Source organism: Elgaria multicarinata, chromosome 1 (genome assembly GCF_023053635.1).
Source record: "Elgaria multicarinata webbii isolate HBS135686 ecotype San Diego chromosome 1, rElgMul1.1.pri, whole genome shotgun sequence".
Lineage (NCBI taxonomy): Eukaryota > Metazoa > Chordata > Lepidosauria > Squamata > Anguidae > Elgaria > Elgaria multicarinata.
This window is the reverse complement of record NC_086171.1, coordinates 203,707,526-203,725,393: the sequence shown is the minus strand read 5'-3', so window position 1 is coordinate 203,725,393 and position 17,868 is coordinate 203,707,526. Positions and strand designations below refer to the sequence as shown.

General features: G+C 41.3%; 1 protein-coding gene across 1 annotated transcript in view; it reads left to right on the top strand.

The window, feature by feature from the left end:
* The window catches only part of SYCP2 (synaptonemal complex protein 2), a 60,415-nt gene that overhangs the window by 36,905 nt on the left and 5,642 nt on the right, over positions 1-17,868 (top strand). The window contains exons 30-36 of the mRNA XM_063142384.1: positions 2,829-3,064; positions 3,757-3,939; positions 6,985-7,075; positions 8,094-8,237; positions 10,742-10,872; positions 16,934-17,028; positions 17,111-17,210. Of these exons, the coding sequence (XP_062998454.1) occupies positions 2,829-3,064; positions 3,757-3,939; positions 6,985-7,075; positions 8,094-8,237; positions 10,742-10,872; positions 16,934-17,028; positions 17,111-17,210 (980 nt within the window). The remainder of the gene's footprint in view (positions 1-2,828; positions 3,065-3,756; positions 3,940-6,984; positions 7,076-8,093; positions 8,238-10,741; positions 10,873-16,933; positions 17,029-17,110; positions 17,211-17,868) is intronic.

Below are 17,868 nucleotides of genomic sequence, written 5' to 3'. Positions count from 1 at the left end.
GTTCCTGTTCTACTACCAATCTTGCCTTCTCAGTTCAATCCTGCCTTCTCAGTTCAAAGGAAAAGCAGAACTAATTTTGCTAGCTTAGACGGAAAAAAAACCCTAAGGAAAATTGGGTAGGGCCAAGGACCTAGAATTTGTGCTGAAGGAAGAATGATATTTAACAGGTACCTATGCTACATAAAGCTACCCCATTCTACCTGAACCATAATTTCTAGACATTTCTCATATTTTCCTTATACTTTCCTGTTACCTGCAAATTGCCAGACACGGAGAGATGCTAAAAATGGGGGTGGGTGGGTTAAATGCTTCTTATTCTAACAGTGGCAATCAAAGGAAGCCATTACTTTTTCTGATGAAAAATGTAAAGCCCAGTGAGAGAAAAAATGGTGAAAAACTATTTAAAATACCACATGTAAAAACCACTACAGCAGAAAGCAATGTGTCATCATTGGAAAAGGGCCATAGCTCAGTAGGGCACATGCTTTGCATGCAAAAAGCTCCCAAATTTGATCTGGAAACTCTAGGTTGGTTTAGGAAAGATTATTGTCTGCAAACCTGAGGAGCTGTTGGCTGTCATTATATCAATACTGAGCTAGATAGACTAAGGACTTCTTCTAAACAAGTGATTTATAGCTCGCTCATGACTGGCCACTCTTGAAAGTTTTCAGGTTATTTGGACGATGACGTGAGCCTCTTGCGCGTCTCCCTCTCCTTTCCCCAGTTATTCCATTTAAAAATAAACCTAGGAAAACCCGATTCTTCTGAAAGTTGCACTGTAAAACACCCACTAGAGGGCGATGTTCCCATTCAACTATATGAGCCAGGAGGTTTTATATTACAGACCATGTGGTCTGTGCTCTCTTCCCGTGTACTTCAGAGAAGCAGGAAGCAGAGCAACTGTAAGGAAATGTGATTTCCCCCTGTCTGAAAACACTCTAAAGGTCTGATAAGCCAGCTTCATATATAATGATAGAGCACATATTTGGCATGGAGAAGGTCTCAGGCACCTCCATGGAAAAGCAGTCGACTGAGCTCTAGAAAAGCTGCTGCCAGCTAGATGAATGGGTGGTTTCATGCAGTATAAAGTAGTGCCCCCCCACGCCAGCTTTTCAAGCCTCCACAAGTTTCTTTATTATTGAGTGGTGTATTCAAAGATGCAGATATTTAAAGTCTTTTACTTTGGGTTGTTCTGAATAAATGTTTGCTGTTACAAATTGTAGGAGCATGATTTTTTGTTATTACAAAAGAAGTGTACTTAAGCCTTTTAAGTTGTACTTAAAGTGTACTGTGGAGTCCCTCAGGGCTCTGTTTTGTCCCCCATGCTATTTAACATATACATGAAACCATTGGGAGAGGTTATCCGGAGTTGTGGGGTGCGGTTCCACCAGAACGCTGATGACACCCAACTCTACTACTCTTTTCCACCCAATTCCAAGGAAGCAGTTTCTGTGCTAAACCGCTGTTTGTTGGCAGTAATGGATTGGATGAGGGTGAACAAATTGAAGCTCAATCCAGACAAGACAGAGGTGCTCCTGGTCAGTCGAAAGGCAGATCAGGGAATAGGGATTCAGCTTGTGTTGGATGGGGTTACACTTCCCCTGAAGACGCAGGTCCGCAGCTTGGGTGTGCTTCTGGATTCAGCCCTGAGCCTGGATGCCCAGGTTTCGGCGGTGGCCAGGAGTTCATTTGCACAGTTAAAGCTAGTGCGCCAGCTGCGCCCGTTCCTAGAGATGTCGGACCTGGCCACGGTGACACATGCCTTAGTTACATCCCGATTGGATTACTGTAACGCGCTCTACGTGGGGCTGCCTTTGAAGAGTGTTCGGAAACTCCAGCTGGTTCAAAGAGCTGCAGCCAGATTGTTGACCGGGGCTGGTTACAGGGAGCACACAACTCCCCTGTTAAAACAGCTCCACTGGCTTCCAGTCTGTTTCCAGGCACAATTCAAAGTGCTGGTTATGACCTATAAAGCTCTATATGGTTCAGGTCCAGGTTATTTGAAGGAACGTATTCTCCTTTATGAGCCTGCCCGTGCTTTGAGATCTTCTGGAGAAGCCCTTCTTTCAGTCCCACCTTCTTCACAGGCACGCTTGGTGGGAACATGGGAGAGGGCCTTCTCGGTGGCTGCTCCGATGCTCTGGAACTCTCTTTCTGGGGAAGCTAGGCTGGCTCCCTCCTTGATGGGCTTTCGGAAGCAGGCTAAAACTTTTTTGTTCAAGCAGGCCTTTGGAGAATAATCCAGCCCCTCCATCTATGTTAATGTTTTATAATTTTGTTGTGTATTTTTTTAATTGTTTATGGTTTTGTTTCCCTCCCCCCCCCCCCCATGTATATTTTAAACTTTGTAAGGCCGCCTTGAGGCCCAGCATTGGGCAAAAGGCGGGATACAAATAAATATAATAAATAAATAAATAATAATACTAGATATGTTTTTATATCAGATTTTAATATTTTGTTTTTAACATTGTTGGATTAGAGTATTGTCATTTTTTAATTCCATTCTCTTTGGTTTATTATGTTTAATGCCACTGAAGAAGGATTTACAACCTGAAATGTGTTGAGCCAAGAATAATAAAAAAAACAATAATTTACTGGTAGCATCTGGAATTTCCTCCTTCATTTTTTCCCCTTATCCCCTGCCTAGTCCACCCCCCTGTGTTAACAGCTATAGTCTTGTTCAACAAACCATAGTTAAGATTAACCACAATTTAGGTTTGGATGTTACATTAAATGAATCGCTAATCCAGTTGTATTGCTAAAACATGGTTTAGGGTCACATCTAAACACAGCCAATACGTTGAATCACATCTCTATTATTTTCTTAGGTTCTGAGAAGTGTACAGAGAAAGAATTTATTGAAGAAAATCTGTCATTGAGAAGATCATCATTATCATGCGATCTTCAAGAGCTAACACCTGAAAATGAGGAATCCTTAGGCAACATATCTGCATTAGTGAAAATGAATACAGAGAGTGCACAGTTAAAGCAGCTTTCTGAAAAGGGCAAAAAGCTGATGTTTGAAACTGAAGACTTGTCACCTGCTTTAAGTCCACTTTCTTTGGTAAACATTTACGGAATATTTTCAAAATAATTATTTCCATCATCATTACTTTAATTTCTGGACTTTAAAAAAATCCATTCTTTTGAGTTGTGCAGCCTAAACATATACATGTTTGATTGGAAGTAACTCACATTGATTTCACTGGGGCCAATCCCCGTGGAGGTTTGCGTAGGATTATAGCCATAGTAATTTGGCAAAGGAGGTGACTACAGCTGTACCCTTTTACCTTTGTTAAAGATTAAATGAGGTAAAATGCAAGAAAAACCTCTAATCTCATTTCTGCCTCAACTGCTCATAGAGATTTGTCATGATGATGTTTTGTCTATGAATAGTCCTGTTTCTATTATGTTTCTATTACGAAGGCTGCTATTCTAATACACGCTTACCTGAGAGAAAATCTGATTGCATTGTAATTTGATTTTCCATATGTACTTACAGTATAGTCTTGTTGAATTCAATGAGGTTTACTTCCTTGGAGTAAGTGACCTTAGGGTTGTGGCCATGCAAAGCAATCTTATACATGTCTATTCACATGTTCGCTGATATCATTGTGACTTAGAGATCTGTATTGTCTATTCAGATGTTTGCTTAGATCATTGTGACTTAGAGATCTATATTGTTATTCAAATTGGCAAAATGTACATGTGTATTTATCCTTACAGTTCTTGCCAATAACTATTTTTTCTTTGTAGCACCTTAGTCCTTTCACTACAAGAAAAAAAATCACTACTTACCATGATGCAGAGGTTGCTAAGCTCCAGGAGAAAATATATGATGCTGATGAAGCAGTAAGCATTAAAAAATACCCATTAAACAAATCATCTGATATAGAACTGAAAGATTTTCCTGAAAACCTTATGAAAAATGGAAAAGAGGTATGGGATAGCCAAGACAATTTTAGCCATTTGGAAAAAGTAGCACTATTTGCAGTTATTAGACTTTGAATAATAGTAGTAATAATTTTTGGGTTTTGTCATTGTTGTTATACATCACTATTTCCAGACTCAATACTTCAGTGTGGAAACAGCGGAAAGGAATAATGCAGTGCAAACTTTCCTTGTATCAAAGGAAGATATCCACCAGACTAATACTACCAGTTATTCTTGTTTTAACAAAAACAAAACAAAAACCGCAAAATGTTTATTTACCTTTGAAATGAATAAGCGTGGCAAACACTTTTTCTACATACCGAATTTCCCAAAGCCAAACTTAGGCTGAAATCCTAAATATACTTACCTGTGTTGGACAAAAGGGAAAATATAACCCTCTCCCAGATGTGTCTTCCCTGGTATGGGATGCAGCACCAATCTCAGCCTGATTGTGTATTTATACTCCATAAGGATTCCATCCCCTTGTAGCAGTTGGCCAATTTCTAGTGCTTGTACATGGTGTTGGAAAATCAAAACAAGTGTCACCATATGTTATTGTTTGTGCATGCTTGTGAACTCGCATGTGTACACATGTCCAACACAGATCACATATGTGATATTTCACAGAGGTGTGATATGCACATAGTAGATTACGTGTGGGTGACATGTAGAGATCATGCACTGTGCTCCAACAAATCGGCGAAATAGCTTCACTTGGGGAAATTAGTTCAAGAACAATGAATAAGGTTCATCAATGTTATTTTAGCACAAGGTATATTTATTTATTTATGAAAACATTTATATCCTACCCTATATCACAAGGATCTCAGGGTGGCATACAGATAAAACCATACATATAAAATAGAATAAATATACAATTCTAAAATTAAGTCATTAATATGTTAAAACCAATATGAAATTTAAAAACAGTAAAATCCAATTAAAACAAGACAGTGTGCAGGTTGGTTGATTTAGCCCCTGGCGCCGAAATGATACATCTAAAGTAGGGTAGGGTAACCTCCCCTGTGGACTGTGATAGGGTAACCTCCCTTGTGGACTGTGGGAATGCTGTGGACGTCATATATCTTGACGTCAGCAAAGCTTTTGACAAAGTACCACATGACATTCTGATTAACAAACTAGCTAAAAGTGGGCTAGATGGAACAACTATTAGGTGGATTCACAGTTGGCTACAGAATCGGACTCAAAGAGTACTTATCAATGGAACCTTCTCAAACTGGGGAGAGGCAACGAGTGGGGTACCGCAGGGCTCAGTCCTGGGCCCAGTGCTCTTCAACATTTTTATTAATGATTTGGATGAGGAAGTGCAGGGCTTATCAAATTTGCAGATGACACAAAATTGGGTGGGATAGCTAATACCCTGGAAGACAGAAACAAACTTTAAAGTGATCTTGATAGGCTGGAGTGCTGGGCTGAAAACAACAGGATGAAATTTAATAGGGATAAATGCCAAGTTCTACATTTAGGAAACCAAATGCACAGTTACAAGATGGGGGATACTTGGCTCAGCAATACTACAAACGAGAAGGATCTTGGAATTGTTATAGATCGCAAGCGGAATATGAGCCAACAGTGCGATATGGCTGCAAGAAAGGCCAATGGTATTTTGGGCTGCATTAATAGAAGTATAGCTTCCAAATCACGTGAAGTACTGGTTCCTCTCTATTCGGCCCTGGTTAGGCCTCATCTAGAGTATTGGGTCCAGTTCTGGGCTCCACAATTCAAGAAGGACGCAGACAAGCTGGAGCGTGTTCAGAGGAGGGCAACCAGGATGATCAGGGGTCTGGAAACAAAGCCCTATGAAGAGAGACTGAAAGAACTGGGCCTGTTTAGCCTGGAGAAGAGAAGATTGAGGGGAGACATGATAGCACTCTTCAAATACTTAAAAGGTTGTCACACAGAGGAGGGCCAGGATCTCTTCTCAATCCTCCCAGAGTGCAGGACACGGAATAACGGGCTCAAGTTAAAGGAAGCCAGATTCCAGCTGGACATCAGGAAAAACTTCCTGACTGTTAGAGCAGTACGACAATGAAATCAGTTACCTAGGGAGGTTGTGGGCTCTCCCACACTAGAGTCATTCAAGAGGCAGCTGGACAACCATCTGTCAGGGATGCTTTAGGGTGGATTCCTGCATTAAGCAGGGGGTTGGACTCGATGGCCTTGTAGGCCCCTTCCAATTCTGCTATTCTATGATTCTATGAAAGAAAGCAAGAAACAAAGTGGCTACATTTACCATGTTTCAGAGTAAGGGAAATAAGAACAACCTCACTTCCTGGGTGGTCAAGGAAACTCACGGATGATACAGTTATCTTCTGGTCTGTAGGCTTGTGGCTGGTTGCAAAAATAGAATTTAGAATAGAGAGACTAAAATTGAGGCCTCTCCTTGAGCCCTGACTGATCTGAGGAAAAGAACATCGAGAGAAACAAGGAAACTGGGGGACAGAGACAAGGCATGGAAAATAGCTAAGATCATGGGCATGCCGAGATGGTTGTGCTTGAGTTGGGCCCCTGAAAAACTTCAGCAAACAAATAAACCACTAGACTAGAGAGTAGTATCCAATGTTAGTCCTACTTAGAATAGAGCCATTAAAATGACTGGGAAAAGTAAATCACAACTAACTAAAGTCCCATTCATTTCAATGTATATACTTTAAATAGGACGAAAATTGGATACTACCCAAAGTAAGCAATTCAGAAGCAAACATTAAGCACGTTTAAGTGCCATTAGTTTCAGTGGAAGAGATTAAGCATATCTTTAATTTTCTGCTAATGTTGATAGGAAATTCATACCTTTAGCTGTATTGTGTCCTCGTTTCTCAAAAAATAAATCCATAATAATTCACATAATTGCAGGAAATTAATATTAAATTATTGGAACTGTTCTACTTAAACAAGCTTGTTTCATTTTTGAACTGTTTCCATTATGTTATTTTGAGGGGAAAGTTTACATGTTAAATTACCATAAGATAATCTTACCAACTGATTATCTTACAAATGTTTAGGTTCATTAATATTATGTAATTATTTTAGGATTCTATAACTCCATCTCCATTATCCACACCTAGTGGAAGCAGAGAAGAATTATGTCAAGAAGAACCTTTTGCTCACATTCATGAATCTGGTATGCAAATCTCACTTTCTGAAAAATGGTAAACACAGATCTGTAGTTAATTTGATAGACAATGAAAAATCTCTTAATCATTCTATCTTTAGCTTACATGGCCTGAGAAAAAAGTTTGCTTTATATTATTTGTAAGTTTGGCCTCTAACTTCCTCAATCCATAATTGCAAATCATTACAGTACTTCTGGTGAGTCTTCCTTGTCAAAATATTACTCTCTGCCCTGCTCCCCCTGCCTGCCCATTCACTTATTGCTAGATTGTGATGACTTAGGTTAGCTAAATATTCACCCCCCAATAACGATGGAGCGAATATCCGCCTGGGCCAGAGGGTGCAGCAGATGCCCCTGTGTTCAGCCCGCACAGGCCCAGCCGGACACGCCTGGCAGTTTTTCCCCCAACGCTACTGAAAGGACAAACTCAGTTCTGCCCTGACCTGCACCCTTTGTCGTTTCCCCCTGCTGCGTTAATGGCAGCTGCCATAAACTCAGCAGGGGGAAATACACAATTTCCCCAGCCTTGGGGAAATTGTGTTGCCCTCTCTCCACCCCCTTGCGCCGATGGTGGCCGCCATTAGAGTGGAAGGGGGAAGTACGTGATTTTCACAACCTTGGGGAAATCACATTCTCCCCCTACTTCTTGTAGCGCTAATAATAGCCTTAAGGGCTCTCTTAAAACCTTAGATTAAGAGGGCCTTTAAGGCCCTGATTGGCATGGTGGGAGAGGCAAAGCATGCTTTCCGCAGGCTCTGTAAAGGGTGCGATTCCCTCAGCCACACTAATGGTGTGTTGTACAAAGTGAGCTTCCCTGAGCACTTGGCCGTCCTGGATCCCCCCGCGAGTTCTACAGTCCCTACGACCCAGTGGACCTTTTCACAACCAAGAAGCTGCAGCAATAAATTCTGTGTCACTTCTTTGGCTGTGATCTGCGCACCCTTACATATCCTTTGCTTAACTATATAATACTATGCCTTATTGCTGTGATTTATAACATTAATTTAGTAACATTTTCTTATTAAAGGACCTACAATACATACTAATTTCAAGCGATTGTGTCAGGAAGACATAGAAAGTGATTCTGATGAAGAAGAAAGCAGGAGAGAGAAAAGAAAAACAAAGATGCTCCCTAGAAAGTTATTTAAAGCAGATGATAGCACTTATAAAGGTCAGCTGGAGCTAAAGTTGCTGTCAAAAATGTTGAAGTTGGAAATGATGCAGGATGTCCCTGCAGACACGCACACACACTTCAGTCTACCCACTTAAGTCATCTTGTCTTAAGTATTAAAGACATTTACATGAAATAATACTTAAAGAACCACCCAATTAGTTCTGTGAGCTTAAGGCGGCTTGATGGCACCACATTCCCCATAAACCCCATGGTTTCACTTACCCGGGATGGTGTCAGGTAATCCCCATGCCAAGGAAGGAGCATGGGGGTTCTGGCAGTCATCTGCATACTTGAGCTGCCGCCCTCTTCCTGGCTTCTGACAACCAGTCGCCTTAGGCCATGGAATGAGGTCAGATGGCTGAAGAGCTGGGGTGACCTCACTCCCACTGAAAAGGTCAGGGTAAATCCTTGACTCTTTTACTGCGTAGCTTCATGGAAAAGCCCTGTGGTGGCTGCGAATCTGCGACTGCGTCATAAAACTGATGCAGTGCAGACTCGCAGCTACTGCAGGACTTTGAGCATGTATAGACATCCCCCTGAACTATATGGCAAACTGTCTTTGAAACTGAGGAGACTTTGGAAAGCAGTTTATGATACAGTATGGGCATCTTCAGTTTGAAGAAAAATCTGAAAAAAAACTTAAATAAAAAATGTTTATTTGAGTATTAACTCTTCTTACAGCAGGCAGTGTCAAAATCTGTATAGATGTTAGGAACTGTGGGTAGTATCCAGTAGAGGCCGTGTACATGCTGCCAGCCCCAGTCTTCATGCAGCTGTGACAACACGCTTCCAGGAGCAAGCTCCAACATACACAAAAATGTGCGTATTTGGAAGGGGAAAGTTGCTCCCCTTCCAGAAAAGCATGTTTGGCTCGGGACAGCTCTTACCCCCAGAAGTATGATATCGCAGCTGCACACGGACCTGAGCTACCGGGGCTGTGTGCACATGGATCAGGGCCAGGTGGGGTTGTCTGCACACATGCACACCTCCTACTGGTAGAAAATACCCCGTATTTTTTCCCCACCAGTACTGTCACAGTCCATGCATTTTTGATACATATTTTCAAAGGCCTTTTGCATTTCATGCATAATGTTTTATTTATTTATTTATTGCATTTTTATACCGCCCAATAGCCTAAGCTCTCTGGGCAGTTCACAAAAATTAAAAATTAAATATTATTGCCTTTAAATCATATAAGATGAGTAGAGTGCAACTACAGCTCTGGTTATCAACTAAAATATAAGAGATTTGCTGCAAGAGTCCAAAGAATTGTTACAAAAGTTCATTTTTATCTTTCTCCCAACTTCGTCTTCCAAGATGAGCAATGTCTAGATTTAAAGGAAGATCGTACATTGGCAAGTTAATGTAATCATATTTAAGAAAATGAATTTTACAAGTGTTATTTTTACCAGTCAGCAAACACTTTCAAGTGAATAACAAGTATTTCTGATACACAAGGCCCTCTTATGGTGAAAGACAAAACAACGTCTACAAATAAAGTTAATATTTTGAATTTCCCTGCAAACATTTTTTTTTATTTTGTAGGGCGCACATCAACATGTAATCTGGTTTCCCCTCTGTTTCAATTAAAAAATGCTCAGCAGATTTTCTTAGTTTTTGTAGTCATTTAAGTGTCTCCCTTCTCAAAAGATATGCAAGATATAATAGCAGTAGAAGTATTTTCTGGATGAATGTAGCAGTATTGTGGTTCTTTCTTTGCTTCTTTGAACTTATCAACTCTCTCAGGGCTATTTTATGTATGAGAGTTTCCCTAGACTAATGTAGGGGGAAACTCACATAACTCCATGTGTGAAGATTACATATCCGTTTATTTCACCATGTGTTCATGGATGCTTCCAGGCAGCTTCTAGCACTAACAGTCAAGGTAGATTGTGCCACTCTTCCGACTTTCCCCCTTTAATAGATTTTTTTTGTGGAAAGAAAGAAAAAACAAGAAGTGGTGGGAAGACACAGTAAGGTTCCAAATGGAAGGTGACATCATCTGGACCTCCTCTCTCCTAAAATTCCATGAACGAGGCTGGGCCATTGCACGATAAAAGCCTCTTCTGGAAGCATCCCACATGTTGGGAAGTCATGATTGACAGTATGTTTCCAATGTGATTGTAACACATACATGGGTCAAGGCGTGGTCTGGAGGCACCGTGTTGTAGCTACCTTCCTGACGGTAAACATGTCTGGATGTGGTCAGTGCCTGGATGGAAGATGGCCTAGGAATTGTATGTAGGGCACCTTGGGGTTTGGAGAGTACTTTAATAATTAAAAATAGTCATCTGCATGATCCTCATCCATATAATATATATTCTTGTATAGATAAAATGCCACATGTAAAGCAAGCTTAGGCTATTGCTTATTAAGAGGACATTCCTTTAAGTCCTTTTGTTCAATAAACACCATGTTTCTTGGATTGTGCATCCACAATAAGAGGAGTGCACAACTGAAAATATGCCATCTGAGTCATGATAGATAATATTTTTTTACAGTTTCTGAAAGCATATCTCCTTTATCCATCATTGACACATCTGCTTTGGATGAAGAAGGCTGGGATGCTGGCAGTTCAAGTGTAGGGACGATTTGTCAGAACTTTCATAAGGAGTTTGCCAGGAAAATTCAGGTGAGCCTTTTATATATACTTATTACCAAGCACCTTTATTGGTATTATATTTAGAACTTATCTACATTTTTTTTAAAAAAAAAACCCTCCCCGACTGTTTCCATTTTCGTCCTGAGATCATCCCAAGATTGCAATCAGCTCATTACATGGGCAGCCTCTTGGTTTGAATGGAATACTTCCCATCTCTGCCTTGAGATTGAACTTCCATTCAAATCAATGAAACAGCATCATCTAGTGGTAGAATTATAGTGTGATGCCACCAATACCTGAAGCGATTTGCCCAATTAATTTTTTTAAAGCTGATTTTATCTGTTTTCAGAGAGTAGGATAAGGGGGCTGGGGGACAGGAAATGTCCCGCTTGATAACAACGTCATGAAATCTACCCGGAAACTTCAATGAGTGGCCAGTCACGAACATACTCTCATTTAGATACAGCCTTAGTATCTATTGGTAATTGGTATCTATCCAGTATCTATCGTAATATATTGGTAATTTTAAAAAGTAATCTATAGTCTCATGTAATGGATTGTTCTTTTTTGTAGTCTTTGTGCAGTTCCACATAACAAATCTGTGCCTGTGAAGAGCTATTTTTGGGAAACATCTGTGTTTGGCAGGAGTCCCACCTTCCTGGTGTACACTCAAAGGGCATGAGTCCTGCCTTCTCACTCAATTATCTTCCAACTGGCACAGCAGTAGCCTCATGGAATTTTTGCTCTAGACTAGAGACAGATATCACAACAAACAAGTTTTTCCTTTGTTCTTAGTGGTGGCCCTTTACAGGATATGCTTCAAAGAATGCTCTTTTTCTGCAAGTTGTTGTCATTTGGCAGTAAGTTACGGCCTTTACCTTTTGGCGCAATCCTCTTGGGATGATCCTAAGGACATGGCTAGACGGGGCGATATCCGCGAGGATAACCGCGAGGAGCTGGACATGGGTCACAACTTCTCAGGAGCTCTGTGCTCATCAGGGGTGGGGTGGGGGGAGTGGGGATTTTTTTTTAAAAAAAAAAAGCCCTCATGTTTTGCACATGAGCACTCGTGCATGCCATCTCCTTTAAAAGAAAAAACAAAATGGCGGGCGCAGTGTTCTCTTCCTCCTAGGACGTCGCGCGCCGCTTGTAGACAGGGGGAGATCTTGCGATAACCTACCCTTAGTGCACGAGTGTTCATGTGCTCCTCTTCCTTTAAAAATAAAAAATGACAGGTGCTCTTCCTGAGGTCGTTGTGCCTCGCATGTAAATGGAGGAGGGATCTCGCGTTAATTGCAACGCGAGATTTTCCCTCCTCCGTCGCAGACTATCAGGTAGGTCTAGCTAAGGCCTAGATCTCTCACACTGGCTATTTCGGCACCATGTTTTGTTTTGGTTTTTGGGGTTTTTTGGGCCCCCGATCACTGCATTGCCAATACCGAGATTGGTACTTAGCACTATTTCTGTTCTGTTTCCACCTTGGATATTCTCCAAGCTATGTCATTTATTTCTGTAAAATTCCCACTAGTAGCTCTGGTATCAGATTCCCAGAGTTCCCAGCAGTCAGCAGTTTGAACCTGCATTACACCAGCTCTTCTGACTGTTCCAATCATTGCTGCTGCTGCTCCACTTGCTCTTCATTCTTCAGGAATTGAAAATTCTTTCAGACTCTGAATCCTCCTCCTCCATGTCTCTATCCATCGCATCCCCTGATGTTAATGTTGGAGACCAAACTCAATTGTTTCCTACAGAGGATAGAAGGCAGTAAGCCAAGCAGATCCTCCTAATGGCTGAGTCATTGTCATCCTAAACCTCCTATTCAGGACCCAGTATTTGATTTAGTGTTCACTGACTCTTCAGTACCAGCTACCATATCTATGCTGCTCACAAAGGTGGCAGAAAATCAGCTGAAAACTCCTCTACTACCAGTATTTAAAAGGATAGAAACTATTTTACTACATACTGTGGCTTTTTATTTAAATATCCTCCAGGTTAATTCCATTATTGTTGAAGCTATTCAGTCCAAGTTTGCTCAGTAGATGCATTCCACTCGCACATCAAGGAAGGTTACAGGTGGGCTACAAGGTGTACTTCACTGTAGTTTTGCTGCTACTAGACTTGCATGGCCCGTTAGCAGCATTTGTGGGAGAAAGTAGCCTTGTTTTTTTATGCCTACCCAGGGACAAATGAGAGTTAAATCCACCATGAGGCAGCATGCTTGTGGGGGATCAACAAATCATGTCATGGGAAGCTGCCTTATACTAAGTCAGACCACTGGTTCATCTAGCCTAGAATTGTCAGTACTCACTGGCAGCAACTCTCCAAGGCAATGGTTCTCAACTTTTTTTGCTCCATTCCCCCCTTTCACCATTGTTCAGAATACAATTCCCCCCTTCCCAAGATAGTCTAACTCAAAAGGTGCATTCCAAATAATATGCATATAATATTGAAAATCTTTTATTTTTTCTATATTAGTCCCATTTAAAGGGGCAACGCAAAGCATGGCCCCTTTTACATTCTCAGCTCCCATGCTTTGCGTTGCCCCTTTAAATGAGAACCTTGAAACTTCTAGGATTGCGAGGGAGGGAGGGAAAAGAGAGCAAAGGCCTGGCTTTTGCAGATGACATGACGCATTTCTGGGACGTTTTTAATAACATTTGTAGGAAGACATAATCTACAGGACATCATACTTTGCTGAATAGTGGTCCAATTCCCCCCCCCCCGAACCCTAAAATTCCCCCCCAGGGGGGAATTCCCCCCTTGTTGAGAACCCATGCTCCAAGGTTTCAGGCAGGATTTTTTCCTACCCTACTTGCAGAAGCCAGGGATTGAACTTGGGGCCTTCTGCATGCTAAGCATGTGGTCTACCACTGAGCTACAAGCTCTCCCCTTGGCTGACTGTAGTTAAAAAGCCATGGGTGTCTCAATTGCATTGAGACACCACACTTGACTCCATTCAATAACATTGCCCCAAGATGTAAGAGGCTATATTGAGGATCTTCCATTTTACAGAAAGAGCTTGTACAGTGAAACAATTGATAATACCTTTGATCAGGACCATAAACTTTCGATGATTACTCGATGAATGGGAGTCATGAAGCAACACATGTCTTACACCCTATAGCTACCTGGTCATGGCTGGGCAACTCTAGGCATCTTCTTTGTCAAGGAGTCAGAACCGAAGCACAGTCTGGATCGGGAGGCAAAGGCAGAACTGGAGAACAAGCCAGGACTTATTATTTATTTATTTATTTATTTATTTATTTATTTATTTATTACATTTCTATACCGCCCAATAGCCGGAGCTCTCTGGGCAGTTCACAAAAATTAAAAACATTCAAAGTATAAAACAACAGTATAAAACCATAATATAAAGTATAATATAAAAGATCCAAGAGCAAGACTAGAAATATATCAAACATTAGAAGTCAGCTAGATGTTGTTGCTTGAGCAAGACTCAGCTGCAAAAGGAAGTTATTTATACTCCTTCCTGCCTGGGAGCCAATGGCCAACCTAGGTAGATGGAGCCAGGCCAAATCTGAAAGGTTCTTTCCTGAGAGGCTTCAGTTTCACAGCTCACCTCATGAGGCAGAGTTCAGCAGTTCCTGATGGGTGTTCCTCAACATATCCACCATGCACTGCTGTCTACCCTAAAGTAGTGGGTGGTGGGATTTTCAGCCTCGCCCACTTTGCCTGTGGCCCCACACATGCTGCTGGAATCCATGAGAGCTTCTCTAAAATGGAACTTGGTCCTTCGGTTGAAGAAGATTCATTACCCCTAGTCTACACTTTGGGATTTTTTTTGCTATGCCTCAAGAAGAAGGGCTTGTCAATTTGGGCAGTCAACGTTTACTTAGCCGTGGTTTTTGCTACTCCCTAATAACTCTTCTGATTTTTTTCATCCAGTCAGTAAATGTTTCACAAAAGGGCTTTCCAGGCTGTTTCCTCATTGCACCACCATCCTTTTGTAGAGTGTGGTTGCAGTGAAGCTAACAGAGCCTCTCTCTGAACCACTTGCCACGGCTGAACCACTCCTTTCAACTGTTGTCCTGGAAAGTTATGTTTTTGCTTGCTATTACATCTACTAGAAAAACAAGTGAAGAGGCATGATTCACCATTCTTACTTACGCATAAGGACAAAGCAGTACTCAGAACTGACATCTTATTCCTCCTGAAGGTGGTTTCCCCTTTCCACCTTAGGACATTAAATTCCCAGTTTTCTTTCCTAATCACCAATGCCTTGAGAGCCCTCATTATATACCTTGGATGTCTGTCAAGCACTAGCACTGGAGAGGACTTGGAACTTCAGGCAGAGCACAAGATTATTCCTTTACCATTATTAATTATTGTTATTGTTTTTATTGTTTTTATTACATTTCTATACCACCCCATAGCCGAAGCTCTCTGGGCAGTTTGCCATGAAGATTCTAAGAAGGGATAAGCAGTCTCCACTCAGCACTTATCATACTGGGTTTCCTTAAGTCTGCTTGCGCTACTAGCAGGCAAAGCGCCAGTCCAGAGATGCTTCAGGCTCATTCCACTGGGAGCCATTGCAGCATCTACAGCCTTCCTCCATCTCAGCCCTTGTCTGCCACCATCGGTCACATGTTTGGGCTAGGACTGACACGTCCTTTAGAAGAGCCATGCTTAGATCTTGGGTTTCTTAGCAATTGCCCCATGTGTGCTGGGTAAATTTGCTACTCCACATATATATAGGACTGCACAGAGACTACAAGGAAGAATGACAGTTGCTTACTTGTAACTGTTGTTCTTTGAATTGTCATCTGTGCAGTGATATAACCTGCCTTCCTGCCACTCGGCAAATGACTTTATGCCTGTGCTTCTGACTCATTTCTGATCTTATAACTGCACTATTATAGAATCATAGAATAGTAGAGTTGGAAGGGGCCTATAAGGCCATCGAGTCCAAACCCCTGCTCAATGCAGGAATCCACCTTAAAGCATATCTGACAGATGGTTGTCCAGCTGTATCTTGAATGCCTCTAGGGTGGAAGAGCCCATGACCTCCCTAGGGAACTGGTTCCATTGTTGTACTGCTCTAACGATCAGGACGTTTTTCCTGATGTCCAGCCGGAATCTGATTTCCTGTAACTTGAGTCCATCATTCCGTGTCCTGCACTCTGGGATGATCGAGAAGGGATGCTGGCCCTCCTCTGCGTGACAACCTTTTAAGCATTTGAAGAGTGCTATCGTGTCTCCCCTCAATCTTCTCTTATCCTGGATAATCATGCCCAGTTGTTTTGGGCCTTATCTAGACCTAAGGTTTATCCCGGGATCGTCCCTGCCTGCTCCCGGGATCCCCTGTGTGTCATTTACATGAACAGGGATAAATATTAGGTCTAGCTAAGGCCACAGTCTCTCTTCATAGGGCTTTGTTTCCAGACCCCTGATTCAGTATTAGCTGGAAGCCCAACTGAACAAGACGACCAACCATGCAGCATAAACAGCAATAATAGAAGCCATGGTGGGATGTGGCTAAGATATAGTGATTATTATATTGATAGCTGCCATAATGCGGTTTGCCATAATGGAGAACTTAGCCAGGACCAGATTGAATAACCTGGTATTCATGCACACATTCCTAGCTACAGTTTAAATACATTTAAGTCAGCAAATGTAACCTCTGGCCAAATGGTAAGGGTGCTTTTCCAGGAAAAAAAGAGGTTATCGAGGAGTTCTCATTCTCTGTATGGCACTGCTTTGATACACCACAGAGCAGAATACCTCCCTGTCACTTTCTGGGAAAAGGGAATTCCTTGTCCGTGATTTCTGGATAGACTGTTCTTGGATTTCCATGTGTTTCAGCATTAATGGCAAATGTTTCAAGAAGATGTTTTTGCTTGCTTGTTATCTTTTTGGGTGGTTGCTGCAATGATTTCTTTCAAACTGTTCTATTTTAAAACAATACTTTTGGGAGTTGGGAAACCTTTCACGACGACTGTCAAGTTGGACATCCTGGTTTGCATGGAAGGAGCAGAACTTCACAAATAAGAAATTCCAAATAGAACTCTCCAAATAGAAATCACCCTGAACTTAAAATGAAATAATCTCATAACTTTTGTGTTTCTAGAGCCGATCAAAAAGAATTGACAGTTTTACAAAGCAGTCATTGAAATCAGCTCACCAGCATATGAATACAATGAGTAGTGAGTTACATAAACACAGGTTTGTATAGAACAGTTGTTCAAAAATATTATGTGATTATTGTATGTATTGTATACTTTTAGTTTTATTTGTATGTTTGCAGGGCCAAACAGCTGGAAAATCTTCATTCCTGCCTCATCAAAGAGCTTGAAAGTTTTGAAAAAGACTCACAGATGTTGAGAAATATGGAAAAAGACTTTTCAGTATGTGTGTTTATTGATGGAAATATTAAACTACTTGAGTTCCTTGTAGGGCATTTTAAAGCATTGTGGAGAAGGGTATTGTTTGTGTGAGAGAAAAATCAGTTGCCTTATATGGTTAGCTTTGTTTTCACAAAATTTAAAACAAACTCCAACTTTTTACACATGATCAACATTAACTTACTCTTCCAGAGCTCACACTGTGCATTGTTCCTTTCTGTGGGGATACTCTTTTTTTCCTTATTATTATTGACCAACTTCTAAAAAGAAAAGAGGCAAAATGCTCTCTGCCAGCACTGCTGAGACTCACTTGCAGCTGCCAATGCTATCTTTTGAAATTCATACATGTAAGTTATCATCCTCATCACCTCCATATTGTATCATTTTTAATGTGGTGACTATCTGCTTGGCCCTGTGCCTTAACATCTGCCAAGCAAAGATATGTTGAACAGATAAAGCTTTTTCTGGCATAGACATAAGAAATGGAAAAAGCTGCTACCTTTTTGTATATTTGGATGCAAAGATCCAAGATCAGGGCCAGTGAAACAGTTGGCAATAGAAGGTTCTGAAAAGCAGTGACATCCCGGCTCGCCATGTCCCACATTTCTAGAAGTTTTCCAAAATGTGATGAGACACCATGTAAGTATCAGCCCACAAGTCC